Source organism: Lampetra fluviatilis, chromosome 52 (genome assembly GCF_964198595.1).
Source record: "Lampetra fluviatilis chromosome 52, kcLamFluv1.1, whole genome shotgun sequence".
NCBI classification, from domain to species: Eukaryota; Metazoa; Chordata; class Hyperoartia; order Petromyzontiformes; family Petromyzontidae; genus Lampetra; species Lampetra fluviatilis.
Window position 1 is genome coordinate 5,946,544 of NC_136326.1, and position 19,938 is coordinate 5,966,481.

At 51.3% G+C, this 19,938-nt stretch overlaps 1 protein-coding gene across 2 annotated transcripts; it reads left to right on the forward strand.

Moving 5' to 3' along the window:
- The first annotated feature begins 438 nt into the window (after positions 1 to 438).
- On the forward strand, positions 439 to 16,059 carry LOC144948988 (tRNA (adenine(58)-N(1))-methyltransferase non-catalytic subunit TRM6-like). Of its 2 annotated transcripts, XM_078878770.1 has the most exons (12): positions 439 to 695; positions 2,127 to 2,257; positions 2,847 to 2,959; positions 4,190 to 4,281; positions 6,161 to 6,244; positions 7,180 to 7,304; positions 7,750 to 8,318; positions 8,892 to 8,968; positions 9,883 to 9,985; positions 11,788 to 11,874; positions 13,239 to 13,302; positions 14,621 to 16,059. In XM_078878770.1, exons 1-12 carry the CDS (start codon positions 529 to 531, stop codon positions 15,232 to 15,234), a joined length of 2,226 nt encoding a protein of 741 aa, XP_078734896.1. In that variant the 5' UTR covers positions 439 to 528; the 3' UTR covers positions 15,235 to 16,059. The 2 variants fall into 2 exon arrangements, with proteins under 2 accessions (XP_078734896.1, XP_078734897.1); XM_078878771.1 differs by lacking the exon at positions 13,239 to 13,302 and having other exon boundaries at positions 14,621 to 15,222.
- Positions 16,060 to 19,938: the final 3,879 nt, after the last annotated feature.

Genomic DNA, 19,938 nt, shown 5'->3' on the forward strand with positions numbered 1-19,938 from the left:
AGATACAGAGGCAGCAGGAGAGACAGAGGCAACAGCAGGAGAGACAGAGGCAACAGCAGGAGAGACAGAGGCAGCAGGAGAGACAGAGGCAACAGCAGGAGAGACAGAGGCAGCAGGAGAGACAGAGGCAACAGCAGGAGAGACAGAGGCAGCAGCAGGAGAGACAGAGGCAGCAGGAGAGACAGAGGCAACAGCAGGAGAGACAGAGGCAGCAGCAGGAGAGACAGAGGCAACAGCAGGAGAGACAGAGGCAGCAGCAGGAGAGACAGAGGCAGCAGGAGAGACAGAGGCAACAGCAGGAGAGACAGAGGCAGCAGGAGAGACAGAGGCAACAGCAGGAGAGACAGAGGCAGCAGCAGGAGAGACAGAGGCAGCAGGAGAGACAGAGGCAACAGCAGGAGAGACAGAGGCAGCAGCAGGAGAGACAGAGGCAGCAGCAGATACAGAGGTAGCAGCAGGAGAGACAGAGGCAGCAGGAGCAGACAGAGGCAGCAGTAGAGGCAGCAGCTACACTGACAAACAACCACGATGGCTTTAGCGACACTCGTTGCAAACTCTGGTGGCGCCGTCGTCAGCGGTGGCGACATCATGCAGACGGACACCACCAGCACCACTGTGGTCATCATCAGGGAGGGCGACCGCGTGGTGCTGAAGCGAGAGGACTTGCTGAAGGCCGTGCGAGTGGAGAGACACCGGTGTGGAGTGCGGCCTTCACACACCACTTCACCCCCCCTCTCTCGTCTCCCCCCCCCCCACTTCTCGTCTCTCCCCCCCCCCTCTCGTCCACCCCCCCATCTCGTCTCCCCCCCTCTCGTCTCCCCCCCCCTCTCGTCTCCCCCCCCCCCTCTCGTCCCCCCCCTCTCGTCTCCCCCCCCCTCTCGTCTCCCTCCCCCCCCTTCTCGTCCCCCCCCCTTCTCGTCTCCCCCCCTCTCGTCTCCCCCCCCCTCTCGTCTCCCCCCCCCCCCTCTCGTCTCCCCCCCCTCCCGTCCACCCCCCTCTCGTCTCCCAGAGCAGAGCGACATTATAACTGACAGACGTTAAGAGCGGTCCCGCCACAAGAATGTGGAATTTCCCAGCATTGGCTTTGAGGACCCTGGTTTCGAGATGGATTGTTATTTTATCGGCGTTCTCCCAACCAAACTCATTCGAGTGAATCCCTTTCAAGGATTTTTGCACAACGTGCGTTTCAGACGCGCCTTATAGTTGCCGGTAATCGTCGGTATCGGATCTCACTGTGGCGTTTACTTGAGCACCGTCTTGTCAACTGACATTGTCACGGAAACTCGAATAGAAGTAAACCCGCCGTGTCGGACTCACTCGGGCGAGCTGACGTTTTCCCGGCATGGCGATGGTGCATTCTGTTGTCGTGTGTGTGTGTGCACAAAGGAAACCATTCACTTATACCATACTCAAGCCATATTTTCAAAACGGCCACCCCGTAATGCAGTATATTATTCTGATGATGTTACAATTATGGCTTTAAGGTGGCCTCATTTGTGGAACTGCCCCACAGCGAATGGGCAAGTCGCTGAACTGGAGAGATGTTAACTACCTCGCCTGGTATACAGGAGGTCGTGGGTTCGATCCCTACCCTGACGCCTGCTGAATATTTGCAGTTTGCGGTGTCTCTCATCATCACGGTGGCTAGGAGATGTTAACTACCTCGCCTGGTCTATAGGAGGTCGTGGGTTCGAGCCCTACCCTGACGACGCCTGCTGTATATTTGGAGTTTGCGGTGTCTCTCATCATCGTCATCACGGTGGCTAGGAGATGTTAACTACCTCGCGTAGTATACAGGAGGTCGTGGGTTCGATCTCTACCCTGACGCCTGCTGCTGTATATTTGGAGTTTGCGTGTCTCTCTCCCCGTGGTTGTGTGAATTCTTCTCCCGGTCCTCCGTTTTTTCCCTCCACATATAGAAACACGCGTTTAGAGTAGTTGGCTGCTGTACATTAACACATGATAAGCTGCTTCGCTGAGCTATCATTTGTGGCGCGAGGTCGCTTCTGGAAAAGAGCTACAAAGCTCGGTGGGCCTTACCGTGTAAAATAAAATAAGGTAAAACAGTAACACGCAATGGCCAAGTCGCTGGACTGACAGGCAATGTGGTGCAATGCATCCCTCAGGAAGGTGAACTTCGAGAAGAAGTGGTTCTTCGTGGACAGTTTGATCGGCGCGAGGTACGGCACCACGTTTGACATCACGGGTGGAGGTGACCTACAGCCCCAGTGTGCGAGCAAGCAGCTCAAGGCTGAAGGTGAGACGTCGTCAAACGGTGTCAAGACGTCGTCAGGAGGGTCTACAATTGGGATTTTTGTCCACTTTCTTACCTGGTGTTAGTTCATCCTTTGCAGTGCTCTGTACTCTTATGCTGGGCCTTCTTCACAGTCATTATAATCAACATTTGCCACCTTATTGTTTGGGTTTTTCGGTAAAGTCATGTAGATAGGGCTGGGTGGGGGGTGGGGCTGGGTGGGGAGGGGCTGTTCACACCGTGGTGCCCTCGTAAAACTCAACGTTTAACCTACTCACGCCGGCTTGTGCCCGCCCTCACAGTCGGGCATATTTGCGGAATACACCACACCGCCGTTGACCCTGGCCATTGACCGAGCAACCCAATGTTCCTACCAGCTCCCTCTGCAGGAATGTGTTATACCACCACGAGAAATTCCTATGTCAGTCTCGTGTCCCAAACAATACTATTGCACAATATAATTGTACCACACAGTTTGGACTTGTAAGGGTGTCTATGTGCAATCGGTTCTCGAAATGTCGCACCATCCTTTCCCCCCGGTTTGCCCCACACGGGTCGCCGCGCTGTTTGGTTTTCTCCCCGCCTGTCGCAGTCGCGGTGTCGGAGTCCGGAGTCGACAACCGCAACATCCAGAGCGACGGCTCGGCACAGAAGCTCACGCGGGACGACATCTCGGCTCTCAAGGAACAGGGCCTCAGGGGCACGGTAGGGCTAGTTCCTCACTACCCCAGCCCCAGGGGCACGGTAGTGCCCAGCTCCTCACTACCTCAGCCCCAGGGGCACGGTAGTGCCAAGCTCCTCACTACCCTAGCCCCAGGGGCATGGTAGGGCCCAGCTCCTCACTACCCCAGCCCCAGGGGCACGGTAGGGCCCAGCTCCTCACTACCTCAGCCCCAGGGGCACGGTAGGGCCCAGCTCCTCACTACCCCAGCCCCAGGGGCACGGTAGTGCCCAGCTCCTCACTACCTCAGCCCCAGGGGCACGGTAGTGCCAAGCTCCTCACTACCCCAGCCCCAGGGGCACGGTAGGGCCCAGCTCCTCACTACCCCAGCCCCAGGGGCACGGTAGGACACAGCTCCTCACTACCCCAGCCCCAGGGGCACGGTAGGGCACAGCTCTTCACTGGCCCAGCACGGAGCGATAGGGGCTGCGAGACATGTGCTCAGCTTACGATAAAAGGGGATGCATGTAAACGTTGAGCCCTGCAATTAAACTAAACTATAAACTATTTTTTTATTTTACCCGGTAAAGCCCACTGAGCTATCGCTCATTTTCAGAAGCGACCCGGCCACAAATGTTGTACATATTTCGCACCGTACATAGCCAACCGTGCTAATACGATAGCTCGACAAACAACACCAAGCAAACCATGACACCCTGCTTGATGAAAGGCTCTTAATGAATGTGATTATAATTTTGTTATTCGTATCGGAGGATTCCGTTGATTTTTAAATCCTTTATATTAAGTTCGCTTGCTTGCTTGCGTGCTTGCTTGCTTGCTTACGACCGTGCAAATCTTTCGGTCATTTTTTAACCCACTTCCCGTGATCCAATCGAGCTGACATTTTCCACACAGACTCGTTGTGCGAGACAATTAATGTTCGTGAAAAAAAATTCCCAAAATGTTACACTTTTTAGGCAAAAAAATATTATTTTACATATATTCAAATAGAACTCATTCATGGCTTTGGCTGAACGTCACAGTGTAAGAGCCCAGAGCGTAACCCCTCCACAGGCCGTGGCGGAGTAGCGCAGTTGGTAGCGCCCTCGCTTCCCATGCCAAAGGTTGCGGGATCGATCCCCGCGTCCTCCACAGGCGAATATATTTTTAAATCCTTTATATTAAGTTCGCTGCCACGCATATAAAGGATTTATAGTGAAAAACTTTGTTTTTAAGGGTTATACTTATTCTCATCGGTGATTTGCGTTGAGCAGGAGATTGTGAGCCAGCTGGTGGAGAACAGCAGCACGTTCAAAGAAAAGACGGAGTTTTCTCAAGAGAAGTACATCAAGAGGAAGAAGAAGAAGTGAGTGGATCCGTAGTATTCGGAACAGCACCGCTGTCGATCCGGTCGTGTGGTGGTTCACGCGCTGCGCTACGAACCCGGCGACCCGAGTTCGATTCTCGCTCACGGCCAACACCGGTGACGATTATCGAAACCCGTCCTGGGCCCTCCCCTAGGTCGCCTCAAATGAGTACCTGGTGCTGTGTGTAAAAACATCGCCACTGGGGAGACAAAGGCGGTCGGGCGTGGTGCTGGCCACCTACTCTCGTGTGCCTTCCTACCCTTCACGGGCGCTCGCTTTGTCTTTGTATGTTGAGCTTCTTTTGCACGGTACGTAGCCAGCCGTGTACTCATCGGAGGTGCGTGAGAAGGTCAACAAACTAAACAAAAAAAGTAGTTCTAAAGGAATTCGTTTTCAATCTAGTGGCCTTCTAATATCGGAAGGAAGAGCGTTCCAGACGGCCGCAGAAGCGCATCTCAAAGCGTGCAATGCGGTGACCGTCTTCGTTCAATGGCGAGCCAAAAGCCGCTGCTTAGAGGATGACCGGAGTTCACGTGATAGTTTATGCTCCCCCCGATGAGATCACCCTGGTATTGTGGTTCATTTGTGGCAAGCACTTTGTGTGCAATGAGTGCCACCTTATAATGGATGAGGGCCCCACCCCAGGCCGTGCGGGTCGTTTGACCATACTTCACCACTCGGTGAGAGGTCTGCTAGCCACGACGAGAGGGTTGTAGGATAGAGTTTGTGTAGTTTTGCTTGGGGAAGCAGGGACGTTGGAAGTATCGTACAACAATTTAATTTGCTTGCACGGTCCTGTTCACCTGTATGGGTTCATCTTCTTGGTTCTTTCGGTAAAGTCACGTAGAAGGGAAATAATAAAATAATTCTCACGACGTTTCGGCCACAACGCGAACAGCCGTCCTCAGTTTCTGTCGGGGAGACAGCGTCTGACAGACCTGGTCTTCACCTGAGGACGGCTGCTTGCGCTGTGGCCGAAACGTCGTGATAATTATTTTATTATGTTTTATTTTTATTATTTTATTACTTCCCTTCTACGTGACTTTACCGAAAGAACCAAGAAGATGAATCCCTGCAGTCGCGAAAGCTTTAAATCGAAATTTAACTGCATGGGTTTGTTTTAGCCAACCAAGCATTGTCCCAGGACTGTGTTTGTGGGACGTTTGTTCTCCAGTATTACAACGATAACATAAATAATCTGCACCGTGTGTCCGCTCGCTCTCGACTCGGGACGCACGAGGAGGAACCACGGACAAGCGGGCAGGCAGCGGCCAGACCGCGTGAGCTGGCGCCAACGATCGCCAAAGCTCTGCCGTCCTCCGTATATATGCGAAGAGACGTCTTCGGGCCGTTGCGCGTGCGAGAGGAAAACGGTCACGACGGTTATTCGACCATACTTCGCCGCGCTGGTCAGCACTGGTTGGTTTAAGCCCCGGGGAGCGTAGAAGTAGCGTTCCGATTCATCGGTAGGGACGGCGGGGGGAGTGCTGCGGTGACGCTGCGGTCACTGTGTACTCTTATGCTGGGCCTTCAGTCATTATCATCAACATTAGCCACCTTATTGTTTGGGTCTTTCAGTAAAGTCACGTAGATAGGTTCAAAGAAAATTAAAATATGTAAGTGATGTACATTAACATTGGCTGCTGACGTTTGGGCTACGCCCATTTCAAACCTTTATAAACAGTTTACCTTTAGAAGCTAACCCCCTCTTCCTGATGGAGGGTTCTGCTTTGGTCAATTTCATTCAAGATCGTTGGGATTTAATGTTGATCGAAACGTCGTAGTTTTTTGTAATTTTCTATTGAACCTATCTACGTGACTTTACCGAAAGAACCAATAATATGAATCCCTGCAGACACGGGCCGCGTGTGTGCGCAGGTACGAATCCCACATCACGGTGCTGAAGCCGAACGCACGCCTCCTGGCTACAATGTACCACTCGCGCGAGCCGGCCAAGATCTGGTAAGCGCTGCTCCACCACGAGCATGTTGCCCATCCACTTTTGTCGCGAGAGCACCCTCCGATTGGCGCGGTTTGGCCGCGTGCGGTGCGAAAGAAGTTCAACGCACACGCGCGCATTTACCTGACTGCCTGAGAGCAGCGGTCTGCCGTATTGAATCAATTATCTTTACGTAAAATTGTGTTTTTTAAGATTTAATTTTTTGTTGTTAAAACGGTTGCTCGCAAAGGGGGCCAGCCAAAGAGCCGCATGCGGCTCTGGAGCTGCAGGTTGGCCGATGACCCCTGCCTTGGAACATTTGGGCAGGCATCTCTGAGCAGCACCGTCCGTATGTTGAACTTCTTCTTTCGCACCATACGTAGCCAACTGTGCTTATCGGAGCCTCATTTGAGGCTGTGATCGACACAGCCTCAATTGAGAACATGCGCTACAGTTTGCAAACATCAGCACTGTGTGGAGACAAAGGCAGCTAGGTGTGGTGGTGGTGGTGATGGATGGTCAGACCATTCTCCAGTTGGGGCTGCCAAATTGTTTTTGCTATAAAGTGCCCAAAATCCTTTGGTTGGAAGTGGCCAAAAGTGCCCAATTCGAGCTTACAAAAATTAACATTTTACTGTAATTTTTATTTAAATATTTCAAATGAATGTGTGCCCACGTGTATGCTTAAATGATTTAGAGGCAGTTGATGGTGTATGTATGTACGCTGAACTTCTTTCACACACCGTACGTAGCCAACCGAGCTAATCGGAGGTGCGGGGGCGCGGGAGAAGGACAACAAACTAATACACAAAAATCAGAATGAGTTTTCAATCTCGACAGAGATGCGGTGAGGTTGTCCGTGCCCGCGGGAAGTGTGGCGAGGGGTGGGGGGGATGGTTGCTGACCCCCCCGGGGTTTTTGTGCCGTAACCCCGCGACGCTCCGCTCGCTCGTGCCAGCCACCTCCGCGTGGACTCGCTGTCGCAGCTGCTGGCGTCCGGGAACGTGCGCGCCAGCGGCAAGACGATCGTCGTGGAGAGCTGCTCGGGGCTTGTGCTGGGCGCCGTCATGGAGCGCATGGGAGGTGAGAGTGGCCGGCACGCGCGCACGTGTGCGTGCGGGGAGCGGAGGTGCAGCGGTGGCGCAGCGGGTTAGCGTGCGCCATGCTACGTACTCGGCGACCCCGATTCGAATCCCGTTCACGGTCGACACGGGTGACGGTTATATGAAGCGCGTGTCGTCTAGGTCGACACTCGTGCGGTGTGTGAACATCGCCACTCGAGACACAAAGACGGTCAAGTGTGGTGCTAGCCACCCACCGCCCCCTTGGCAGGCAATCGGTAACAGCACTTGCCCAAACAATCTGTTAAGGCTATACAGGGGGTGGGGTCGTCGTCTTTGTGTGTGATGGTGCCCGTGCGATCTTTGCATCCGTCCGTCTGTTGCCCCCCCACCAACCCCGTTTCGTCCATGTGGCCGTCCATTCTCCCGTGAGTAACCCGTCCGTCCGTCTGTCCACGCCTCCGCAGGGCACGGCACGATCCTAAACGTGCACGCCGGCGCCATGGCCAACACCACGGCCACGGAGCACTTCGGCTTCCCCGAGCACTTCTTCGCCCGCGTCTTCTCCGTCCCCCTCGACCGGATCGGCGCCATCGCCCAGCAGTGCTGCGACGGCGCTGCCGCTAGCAACACCGACGCCGTCGTCGTTAGCAACACCGGAGCCGCCGCTAGCAACAACGCCGTCGCCGCTAGCAACACCGACGCCGTCGCCGCTAACAACACCGCCGCTAGTAACAACGCCGTCGCCGCTAGCAACAATGCAGTCGCCGCTAGCAACACCGCCGCTAGCAACAATGCCGTCGCCGCTAGCAACACCGCCACCGTAGTCTCCACAGAGGGATGCTGGGACGGATGTGTGGACGACTCTGGTATGGACACGGAGGCGCCAGCTGCCGGCAATGTGGAGCAGCCGGAGAAGGATTCTCAGCAGGCGGAACTGGATTCCATTGCGGGAGAGCAGGCTGGCAAGAGGCAAGGAGACGTCCGGGCCGAGAGTGAGACTGGCATGGCCAACGTCAAGGACCTCAAATCTCAGGTGAAGGGAATATATGTTTTTGGCGAAAGTAATTTTTCTGCTTAAAATGTTTTATCTTGTACCGCTAGCAAGAAACACGTTTTCAGCATCTTCTTGGTTCTTTCGGTAAAGTCACGTAGAAGGGAAGTAATAAAATAATAAAAAGAAAACGTAATAAAAATAATTCTCACGACGTTTCGGCCACAACGCAAGCAGTCGTCCTTAGGTGAAGAACAGGTCTGTCGGGAAGACAGCGCTGTCTTCCCGACAGACCTGTTCTTCACCTGAGGACGGCTGCTTGCGTTGTGGCCGAAACGTCGTGAGAATGATTTTATTATGTTTTATTTTATTATTTCCCTTCTACGTGACTTTACCGAAAGAACCAAGAAGATGAATCCCTGCAGTCACGAAAGCTTTAAATCGACGTTTTCAGCACTTTTCTATGCCGAGGTTGGAAAAGCGTTGATACGTCGGCTCTGCGATCGTTGGACGGACGCGGTCGGATCTCGCGGTACCCGTCGCGACTCGTGCCAGAGAATTGTGTACACGCCACAGCTGAGCGGTCGGTGCGTTGCCTGCCGCCGCCCTCCACAGAAGGAGGTGCGGCAGGAGGAGAGGAAGCGGTGCGCAGACATTGGCGTGGCGGAGCTCGCGCGGAGAGATGCCGATGGGTGAGTCTTCCCATCAAGTTATTGCTTCGATTGTGTAACTCGCGCATAATGCGCTGACGTGATCTTGGTTATGCACGAGTTATTAAATTCCTTAACTTGCGTGAGTTATTAAACGTGTTTACTTGAAACATGAACGCCGTTGCGGCCTAGTGCCGCCCCCAGCCTGCCTCGCTTGGTTTCGGTGCCCAGGTTAGAGTGGGGGGGGGGGGTTAGACTCATGTGACTCATCAGGGAGTTGTGACATCATTGGCAATTGCACGTGTAATCACGCAATGGCTTTAGCATATGCTTTAGGCCTGGGTGTAGCTGTAAGTCCTGTGTAACTTGGGAGGGCCGGTTGATGGAGGAAGCTGGTTACTGGCACGGCCATTGGGGAGGTCTCTACAAGAGTCCGGCGACACGAGGGTACGAGAAGGCCGAAGAGCAACAGATGGTGGTGGGGACGGGAGACTGTTAGGGGCAGACCTCGAAGGCCGCTGTGCTTGTTCTGCGCAGCAGCTGCGGGATGTGGTGGGTTGTGGGGTGGTGACAACAGCTTTGGCCCGGCGGACGACGTTGATTGTTTTTTTTAGTATGCATTTAGGATTGAGTATAATTTCCGGTTGAGTATGTATGGATGGATGTTAAGCTTCTTTCTCACGTACGTAGCCAACCGTGCTAATCGGAGGTGCGGCGGGATCACTCGACATTTACGACAACTTTAGGTTTTGCATAAACTGCAACTTGAACTCGGGGGCTGCTCATCGCCCTCTCCGCGGCAGTTCCGTTCTGCCTTTTAAATCCCCGCGGAAGTCGCTGGGGTGGTGAGGACCATGACGACCGTGGAAGTCCGCGAGACGTACTTCGTGGCGTGACGTTGCCGGCGCAACGGCTTTAACCCCCACCAACCCCCCCCCCCCCCCCTGTCTCGTCAGCCTGATCATCGCCTGCAAGTTCCAGCCGTGGCCGATTCTCGAGGGGCTCCTTGACTTCGTCTCCCCCTCGCGACCTTTCGTCGTCTTTTGCCAGCACAGGGAGGTGCGTGTGCGTGTGTACCTGCGCATGTACGTGCGTGTGCTTCCGTACATGCGCGTGTAACTATGTGGCTGGGTCATGTAGCCCGCATGCCCAGCCACCGCATGCCTAAAGAGCTTTTGTTCGTATTCTTAGGTTTTTTCGGTAAAGTCACGTAGGTAAAAAATTAAAATTAATAGAAGTAAAATAAAATAAAAATCACGACGTTTCGGAGGCAACACAAGCTTCCGTCTGCAGGTGGAACCGTCACAGCACGATTGCTGTATCAAGTAAGACTTGTGTTGCCTCCTAAACGTCGTGATTTAAATTTATTTTAATTTTACTTTTATTAATTTAAATTTTTTACCTACGTGACTTTACCGAAAAAACCTAAGAATATGAATCCTTGCAGTCACGAAAGCTTCAAATCTAGAATGAAGCTTTTGTTCGGTCGGATAGAGGGGGCTAAATGGGCGCGGCACTGGCTAGAGAGGAGATGGAGTGATGTGGTACAAGAGGATGTGGAGTTGAGTGGACTTGCCGATGACTGGTACCGGCGGTGTCAAGATCGGCCTCTGTGGAGGAGGCTCGTGAAGGACGCTACTGGGCATTTGGAGGCAGTCGCCCTCCAACAACAACGGAGGGCGGAGGAGCGATGCTCACAACAACGAGCGGAGCGCCGGGCAGCTAAAACACAGCAAGTTGGCACAGTAGGGGCCACAGGTGGTGCATCAGCCAGTCATCTGAGTCAGTCGACCCGTGGCACCTGGGTCTGCCCCATGACCTGCCAGCGGGCGTTCGACACTTCACGTGACCTCAACATGCACGTAGCCTGGCACAAGCGCAATTGTTGTTGTTTGTGCATGTACCTGCGTGTGTACGTCTACCTAGGTCTGGACCTTCGTGTGTACCTGCGTATGTACCTGCGTGCGTGCGTACCCGCGTGCGTGCGTTTGCACGGGTGCGTACGGTGCGAAAAAATTCAACATGTGTGGATATATACACACGATGTGTGCACGGTGTGTGCGTGTGATGCATGTGTATCCGGTGTGTTTGTGTGTGCAGTGTGTGTATATGTGATGTTTTTTCTAGTTAGATTTTTGTTGCTATTTCTTTTATGCCTGATGATGATTGCTTGTGTTGCAATCGAAACGTCGTAATATGTTATTTTATTTTAATTTATTATTTTATTTTTAGACGTGACTTAACCGAAAAGAACCAAAGAATATATGTGATGTGTGTGCACAGTGTGCGTGTGTATATGCAACATGTCACGGTGTGTGTGTAATGTGATGTGTGCGTGGTGTGTGCACGCTGTGTGTGTGTGCACAATGTGTGTGTGCAATGTGTATGTACCCGGTGTGTGTGATGTGTTTGTATGTGCGCTCTGTGTGTGTGTGTGTATATGCGATGAGTGTGCACGATGTGTGTGCATGGTGTGTGTGTGATGCATGTGTACCCGGTGTGTACATGTGATGTGTGTGCGTGTGTATATGCAACATGTGCACAGTTGGTGTGTGTAATGTGATGTGTGCGCGGTGTGTGTACACGCTGTGTGTGTACATGCGATGTGTGTGTGTGTATATATGCGATGTGTGTACATGCGATGTGTGTGTATATATGCGATGTGTGTGTGCGATGTGTGTGTGTGTGTATATATGCGATGTGTGTGCATGATGTGTGTGTGTGTGATGTGCTTGTATGTGCGCTCTATGTGTGTGTGTATATATGTGATGTATGTGTGCGATGTGTGTGTGTGTGTGTATATATGCAATGTGTGTACACGATGTGTGTTGCACGATGTGTGCGATGCGTGCGATGTGCAGCCGCTGCTGGAATGCTACACCAACCTGAAGGAGCGCGGGAGCACGGTGAGCCTCCACCTCACCGAGTCCTGGCTCCGCTTCTACCAGGTGAGGCTCCTCATCATCATCATGAGCTATGATCTCTCCACTGCTGGATGAAGATATCTCCAAGCCGCCAGCATCTCGCGCTCCTATGATGCAGCAATCCATCTGGCGCCTCGGTGCGAGCTTACTTCATGGCTCCATCTCCACGGTTGCGTTCTCTTGGGCGTTTTCTCTCCTTTGGCAGCCGCTCCATCATCATCATGAGCCATGGATAGATCGAGTCTGACGACGATGATGATGACGATCAGATTGGTAGACAGTCCACTGATGGGCTAAAATGTCCATATGCCATGTCAGTCTTGGGGGTCATTTGACCATACTTCACTCTTCCGGTCAATGCGGGTTGGTGATTGATAGAGGTTGATGGGGTGAGGGTGGGTAGCAAGATGTTGACTACCTCCCCTGGTATACAGGAGGTCGTGGGTTCGATCCCAACTGACACCTGTATATTTGGAGTTTGCGTGTTCTCCCTGTGGTCGTGTGGATTTTTCTCCAGGTCCTCCTGTTTTTCCCTCCACATTTAGAATCGACGTGCTATACATTGTTGAAAGAGGTGGTTTCTGAAACACATTCCTTCGGGGTGGGCAGGTAGGAGCTTGGTTGGACAGCGCATTCGTGCGATCCGTGTCACGCGGCGCGTCACGTGGTGCTGAGCCCGCCCGAATCGCTCGATGAAATACAAATCGAGGGCGTGGCTATGCACGACAGACAGACAAATAATCCCTGGTGGGCAGTGTGGAACTGTTGTTCCTACCTGTAAAAGAGCTATATAGCTCAGTGGGCCTCAGCTGGTTAAAATAAAAATATTTAAATAGTTCTGGGGGGGGGGGGGAGGAAAGTTCACATATCGACTGCCACCGATGTTGGCACCGGTCGGGAATCAAACAGATGTTGCGGGATTGAGGGAGAGAGCGCGGCGCAGAGGTCGCAACCGGGTACCCGATACCCGTACCCTACCCGATACTCAGCTACCCGTACCCGGCCGGGTACGGGTAGCCGTTTGCGACCCTGGTGCGGCCGGGTACGGGTACGGGGTAGACCGTGAGTCACTGGTGAGTCACCGTTTGTCACTCATTTCCCAACGTCTTGTCTCTTCTCACAATTCAAGTTCCTAGAATCAACCCACCCGCGCCTGCAACATGGCTTCATCCCAGAGGTCGCAATCAGGTACCCGATACCCGTACCCTACCCGTACCCAGCTGGGTACCCAGCTGGGTACGGGTAGGGTACGGGTACGGCCGGGTACGGGTACCCGTTTGCGACCCTGGTGTGGCCGGGTACGGGTAAGGAATCAAAACCCGTTTGCGACCTCTGGCGCGGCGCGCTAACCGCTGCGCCGCTGGCGCGTGCATGTGTGTGTCGTCAAGGTTTTGCCGAACCGAACTCATCCGCTCATGAGCACAAGCGCCTCCGGGGGATACCTGCTCACAGGTAAGAGGCGGCTTCCCCCCCCGTAGCGGCAGGGACCGGCGCAGCTGAACTCCGTAGTCTTGTCGGTGGCGAGATGTTAACTACCTCGCCTGGTATACAGGATGCCGTGGGTTCGATCCCGACCCTGACGCCTGCTGTATATTTGGAGTTTGCATCTCTCTTCTCTCATCATCATCATCACGGTGGCTAGGAGATGTTAACTACCTGGCCTGGTATACAGGATGCCGTGGGTTCGATCCGGATCCTGATGCCTGCTGCTGTATATTTGGAGTTTGCGTGTTCTCTCTCTCTCTCCGTGGTCGCGTGGATTTTTCTCAGGGTCCTCCAGTTTTTCACTCTATATTTAGAAACACGCCATTCGAGTATTTTCCTGGTGTACATTTCCACGCGGTTAGTCACTTGTTGAGCTATCATTTGTGGCCAGGTCACTTCTGCAAATCAGCTACATAGCTCAGTGGGGTCTTACCTGGCAAAATAAAAGTTTAGTTTTTATAGTTTAATCTCAGCACAACCTCTCCTCTTCAACCGCCACCACCACCACGCACTTACTCCTCCCAGCTTGCGTCGCCTTGGCCGAGCCGCTGAAGGGGATTCCTCCAGAATAAATAAATATTCCGATTCTGAAGATGCACACCCAGGGCACGGGGCACAAAGCAACAGCCCGAGCCGACTTCCGCCACTGGGACATTTATGATTTAACACCGATTTACGTTGGCACGATATTGATTTCTCATACGACACGGTTGCTTTTACTCCGATTTCCGTTTTGCCCCATGAGCTGTGCTTTCATTTAAATTTCTATTTCCCTTTTGTCATTTCGGTAAGCCGACCCCCCCCCCCAGATTTCTCTTGCAAACGAGACTCTTATCCTGGTCTCTTTGGGTTCTCACCTGGTTAATCAAACACACCAACTTGGACTGGACAGCTGTCGTTAATGTCTCCCAGCCGTCGCTATTCCTTCGTCGTCACCTTCAGCCTCCTCTTGCGGACTCGTGCGGCAACGATCCGTCGGGCTCCTGCACGCGAGTTTATCTCAAACTGCTCCACCTCCACCGTAGACGTCCTCCAAGGTGCTAACTCACTCCTTTAGCTGCCTCTCCACCCTTAGTCTCGACCAACTGGCTATCGCTCCGTCCAGAGAATGTGTCCTGCCTGATCCAGACTTAACTCGCGCCTCTGCCCATGTTTTCCTCTTCCAGTTTCCAAGTTGCCTGCGTGAAGTTTGAAATAAAATAAACTTGAAACGGTGTCGATTGACGGTGGATTACCTTTTGACAGCGTAATGATTGGCAACGGGGGATGGATTGCCCTATTGCAGGCATTACGGTGGCGCCTGATGCTGGCTCTGCAGCGGAGAAACCCACGGCAGAGCGACCTGCGGCGGAGAAGCCCACGGCGGAGCGGCCTGTGGCGGAGAAGCCCACGGCGGAGCGACCTGCGGCGGAGAAGCCCACAGCGGAAAAGCCCACGGCGGAGCGACCTGTGGCGGAGAAGCCTACGGTGGAGGGACTCTTGGTGGAGAAGCCCACGGCGGAGGGACCTGTGGCGGAGAAGCCCACGGTGGAGGGACTCTTGGTGGAGAAGCCCATGGCGGAGCGGCCTGCGGCGGAGAAGCCCACGGCGGAGCGACCTGCGACGGAGAAGCCCACGGCGGAGAAGCCCACGGTGGAGCGACCTACGCCGGAGAAGCCCACGGCGGAGCGACCTGTGGCGGAGAAGCCCACGGCGGAGAAGCCCGTGGCGGAGGGACTCTTGGTGGAGAAGCCTATGGCAGAGTTGTCGTCCTCAGCAGATGGGCCCGTGACGGAGGAGGACCCCATGGCGATGCAGGAGCCTGTGACTGAGAAGCCCACGGCAGCCGCGGAGGAACGTGAAGAGGAGGAAGGGCCGAGAGCCAAGCGAGCCAAGACTGACGGCGATCGGGACTCCTAGGTGTTGTGCCCGCAGAGCCGGGCAAAGCACGATCGCTCACTCAGTAGCGCTCTGAGTCGCAGCAAGAAGGGGCCTGGGTTCGATTACCAACTCGGGTGCTCTTCTGTGCGGGGCTTGTTATGTTTTCTCCCCCTGTTGTGCACGGGTTCTCCGGTTCCCTGTATGTATCGCTCTCTGTGTACGTGTCTCTTGTGTGCGAGGCAGCTGCACGCCGAGTATCGCACACAGTACTCGCAACTAACCGTACGACGTTGTCCCAAGTCAAACCGCATCGCCGCATGTGGACTGAATTCAATACGCGCCACGTCACGAATTTTGGGTAGAGGTTCGCCGCATATATGGCGTGAAATCGCGCAAACCGACACCTGTACAGCGAGACTGTAACGATGCACCGATTCATCGATTAAAATAGACTTGTTAGGCTCCTGATGTATTAGTTACTTTTCTGTAAAGAATTGGTTATTTAATAATCGCGTTTCCGGGCCGTGCCAAGAGTTGCTGAAGCACGCGTTGTCCCGCTGCGCTCCACATTTCTCGGCAGTTTCTTCGGCAACGCGAATTCATTCTGAAAGACAGCTTCCAACAGGAGGAGTGAAACGTTGAACATCGTGCCGAAAAACGCAAGTGCGAAAGCTCTAAATCGGCGTTCTTCATTGCAAAGGCCCACAGGCCACTGGTGGCCTTTAGTGCGGCCCCTGACAATACACAAATTTGAAAACACCCCTCCACCATCATCATCGTGCTGCTTCTTCTTGGTTCTTTCGGTAAAGTCACGTAGAATGGAAATAATATAGTAATAAAACATAATAAAATAATTCTCACGACGTTTCGGCCACAACGCAAGCAGCCGTCAGGTGGAGAACAGGTCTGTCGAGAATACAGCGTCTGAATGACTTCTCGACAGACCTGTTCTTCACCTGAGGACGGCTGCTTGCGTTGTGGCCGAAACGTCGTGAAAATTATTTTTATTACGTTTTATTTTTATTACTTTATTATTTCCATTCTACGTGACTTTACCGAAAGAACCAAGAAGATGAATCCCTGCAGTCACGAAAGCTTTAAATCGAAATTCATCGTGCTACTGTCACAAACCCCCAATGGTTTCAAATGTGGCGGCCCTCAACACACTGATGATGTCATATCGGAGAAAGTGGCCCCCGTCTGAAAATTAGTGAAGAACACTGCTCTAATTTTTGTTATTATGTACAAATCAAAATGTGGTTGCAGGAGTTCAACCGTATAGTTATTGTTTGTATTGTGGCTGTAGGAAATAGGTTGAACCAATCGCAACAGAGCACGCAGTCACTATCGCCAGCCACGTAAACGGTTAAACGCTCGTTCAAAGTTTTAAGGATTTATTTTTATCGGTTAGTTGATGCATTGTTATATGCCTACTTTTTTTTTATTGTCGCACTGCCACGGGATACCTTTGCAAAGTGAACAACACGTGTTCATTTTGACCGTGTCTGGCCTTTAAGGCACCGTGGGTAACATCCACTGCGTCTTGTGAATGGGCAGTGGCGATTAGAAAATTGTATTATTTGCTAATACGGTATATACGTGTCTGTATTGGACACGTTCATTGATTAATGATAAATTCTGAGTGCTGTAAGCAGGGCCAGATGTAAGGGGGGGGGATGGGAGAAGTAGATAGCATATTTGTCCAGGGCCGAAACCTTCCATATGGACCCACGGACATAAATTACGAATAAACATTTTGGCATCAGGTATAACCTTGTGTTCATATCGTTTTAACATGACCCGTATCATTCGTCGGCGCTTCCGTGATGTAATGGCGAGCACGCTCGACTTGCAGTTCGATTCCATCTCCCTCTGGTGGAGGCCCTTCCGCCAGCAGTCGCATGCGCATGCAGTTGCAGGGCTGCACCTATACTACTACTACCTCGTAATAAGAGGAAATATTTTTTCTTTGTTGGTGTCACATGTACTAAAAAAACATTCTAGATTTGAAGCTTTCGTGACTGCAAGGATTCATACTCTTAGTGTGCTTTCGGTAAAGTCACCATGTAAGTAAAAAATGAAATTAAAATTAATAAAAATAAAACAATAAAATCACGACGTTTCGGAGGCAACACAAGTCTCTGTCATCAGGTAGGACCGTCACAGCCAGATTTGCTGCATCAAGTGAGGCAAGGATTTTATTAATTTTAATTTCATTTTTTACCTGCGTGACTTTACCGAAACAACTAAGAGTACTAAAAAAACATCTTTAATCCGGCGCCGTTAGTGCATCTAGGAAAACGCTTGTGCCTTACGCCATGTTCACACCCCAGGTATTCACTCGATAGGGTGGTCCAGATGTCTCGTGACCGCCCCCCCCCCCCCAATTCTGTAATAAAACTTAATATTTTTTAAGGTTAAAATATAAATGAATATGCAAAGGAGCATTGCAAGGGAGGTATGTTAATTTGGCGAGGGGGTGGGGTCACAAGACATCTTGCCCACCCTGTAAATACTTTCCCCCAATGCACGACCCACCCCTGTGATTGATGTGTCTGTGTGCGCGCACTTCCACTGTGTAGCCGTGGTCGGCAGAGGTGGATTACACTGGTCAACAAAAAAAACATGTTTTTCTGGCCTGGACTTTTGCAGCTGTTTTAGACTAATTTCAGGGTGCTGATTCCAAATCTGATCTCAGATTTGCTCTATCACATCTCATTTTTATGCTATCGGCATACCCCATTTTCATTGATTTTACCCGAAATTAACTCTGTCACTTATGATTGCAAGTTGTTGCGAGTCAGTGACTGCTTTAGTGTTAAAATATGGTGCTGTATTTTTAGGATAGTGTGTTTATAATATAATTTAATGTAGATATCCACATTTATTTAATATTTTTCTTCTGCAGTTTTTATTGAAAATGCAATATTTGATATCTCAAAAACCTGATGTGATGGACAAAAACTGATGCCAGATTTGGAATCAGCACCCCAAAATTACCTTAAACCCGTTGGAATACCTTATGCCAGAAAAAGTGTGTTGACCAGTGTCATAAGACGCTTTGCTGTGCCTTGAGTGTGAACATTCAAAGTTCAAATCTCAACGTGGCACTTGGTTACATGGAGGGCAGTGCAGCAAACCGCTCAAGATTGTTTCCCCCCCCCAGGGGTAGCCCCCACTGCGATGTGGACGGGGTAGTGAAAGGATGATTCCGAAAAGCGAAACATTGAAAGTCGAAAATGGAAGAGGTGTCTTCACCAAACTGTGCTGACCAGCGTGGTGAAGTATGGTCAAACAACCACCCCCACAGAGGCATACGGTGCGGGAGAGACCCTCGACCAAGAAATGGCCCAACAACAGGCCGATACTTGCACACACACTGCGTTCTTAAAACGTCCAAACATCGGCAAGAACGGCATTCGATGTGACAGCACACCCACGCGCGCCAGCCGTTTTATTTGGTTTGAACGCTTGCGCCGTCAACCCTTCCAAACAGCAGCGACATCCAAGGCAAACGAGCAATCGACGTGATTAATCAACAAGTGCAAGGAAGATGTGTAAATGCATTGTTCCATCAGCTGCATAGTCAAGTGTTCCCTCGCAACAACAAAAACAACATTTCTTCATTCTAGATTTGAAGCTTTCGTGACTGCAAGGATTCATACTCTTTGTGTTTTCTGTAACGTCACGTAGGGAAAAAAATGAAATTATTTTTCATTTTTTAATTTCATTTTTTTACCTACGTGACTTTACCGAAAAAACTAAGAGTATTTATTCTTCACCCCATATCATTGTGGGTTTGCGGTGACCCCCCCCCCCTGCCCCACTTGGAGTGATCCACGCACAGAGCCTCCACTAAAAAAAATCTGGGGTACATTGAGAAAGTGACCTTTCATTGACACCTCCCATCAAACTCAATAAAACTTATTCAACCTTTTAGCACGCTCATTTCTCAAGATATGGAGGGGTGGATTGAACATTCAATCGGGCGTTGAAGAGGAGACGGAGGGTGTTCAATATCAAGTTGGGTATACACGGATCACCATTTTAACACGTAGGCTTTCGTGACCAATATCCATAACAGGTTTATTGGGGGTTAGATCAAATCTGGCTGCCACCGAATGATGCCGGTTGTAATTACTGGTGAAACGGCGTACTCTTGATTGTAAATGGTGTGGATTTGCTCTCCAACACACCGGTGGTGTTTGTACGAGTAACGAATTGGATGTTCTGTTTACGTGACATACTTTACTAATTGGCTGTCGGGCGCTGGCGGGTTTAACGAGACGTTAAAATTTACACGATCTAACCTAAAAAAAAATCTCGATTTAAAGCTTTCGTGACTGCAGGGATTCATCTTCTTGGTTCTTTCGGTAAAGTCACGTAGAATGGAAATAAATAAATAAAATTACATAATAAAATAATTCTCACGACGTTTCGGCCACAACGCAAGCAGCCGTCCTCAGGTGGAGAACTGGTCTGTCGAGAAGACAGTCTGTTAGAATTATTTTGTTTTATTTTTATTATTTTATTATTTCCATTCTACGTGACTTTACCGAAAGAACCAAGAAGATAAAAAAAATCTGTTATGAAGGATCACCCTGTATACATTTTAATGAACACGATTGCTTTCAGGCATATTAAGCATTTCAACCACAGCTATATTATACACATGGTCGCAGGTTCCGTATGCTACCTTTGTGGCAATAAAATAAAAATCAGAGGCTGCGCAACTTCGTGTGA

Coding starts and splice junctions, on each gene's coding strand:
- LOC144948988 (XM_078878770.1), top strand. CDS start 529: ATGGCTTTAGCGACACTCGTTGCAAACTCTGGTGGCGCCGTCGTCAGC. Junction 696..2,126: donor GTGCGAGTGGAGAGACACCG/GTGTGGAGTGCG, acceptor TGCATCCCTCAG/GAAGGTGAACTTCGAGAAGA. Junction 2,258..2,846: donor CAAGCAGCTCAAGGCTGAAG/GTGAGACGTCGT, acceptor CGCCTGTCGCAG/TCGCGGTGTCGGAGTCCGGA.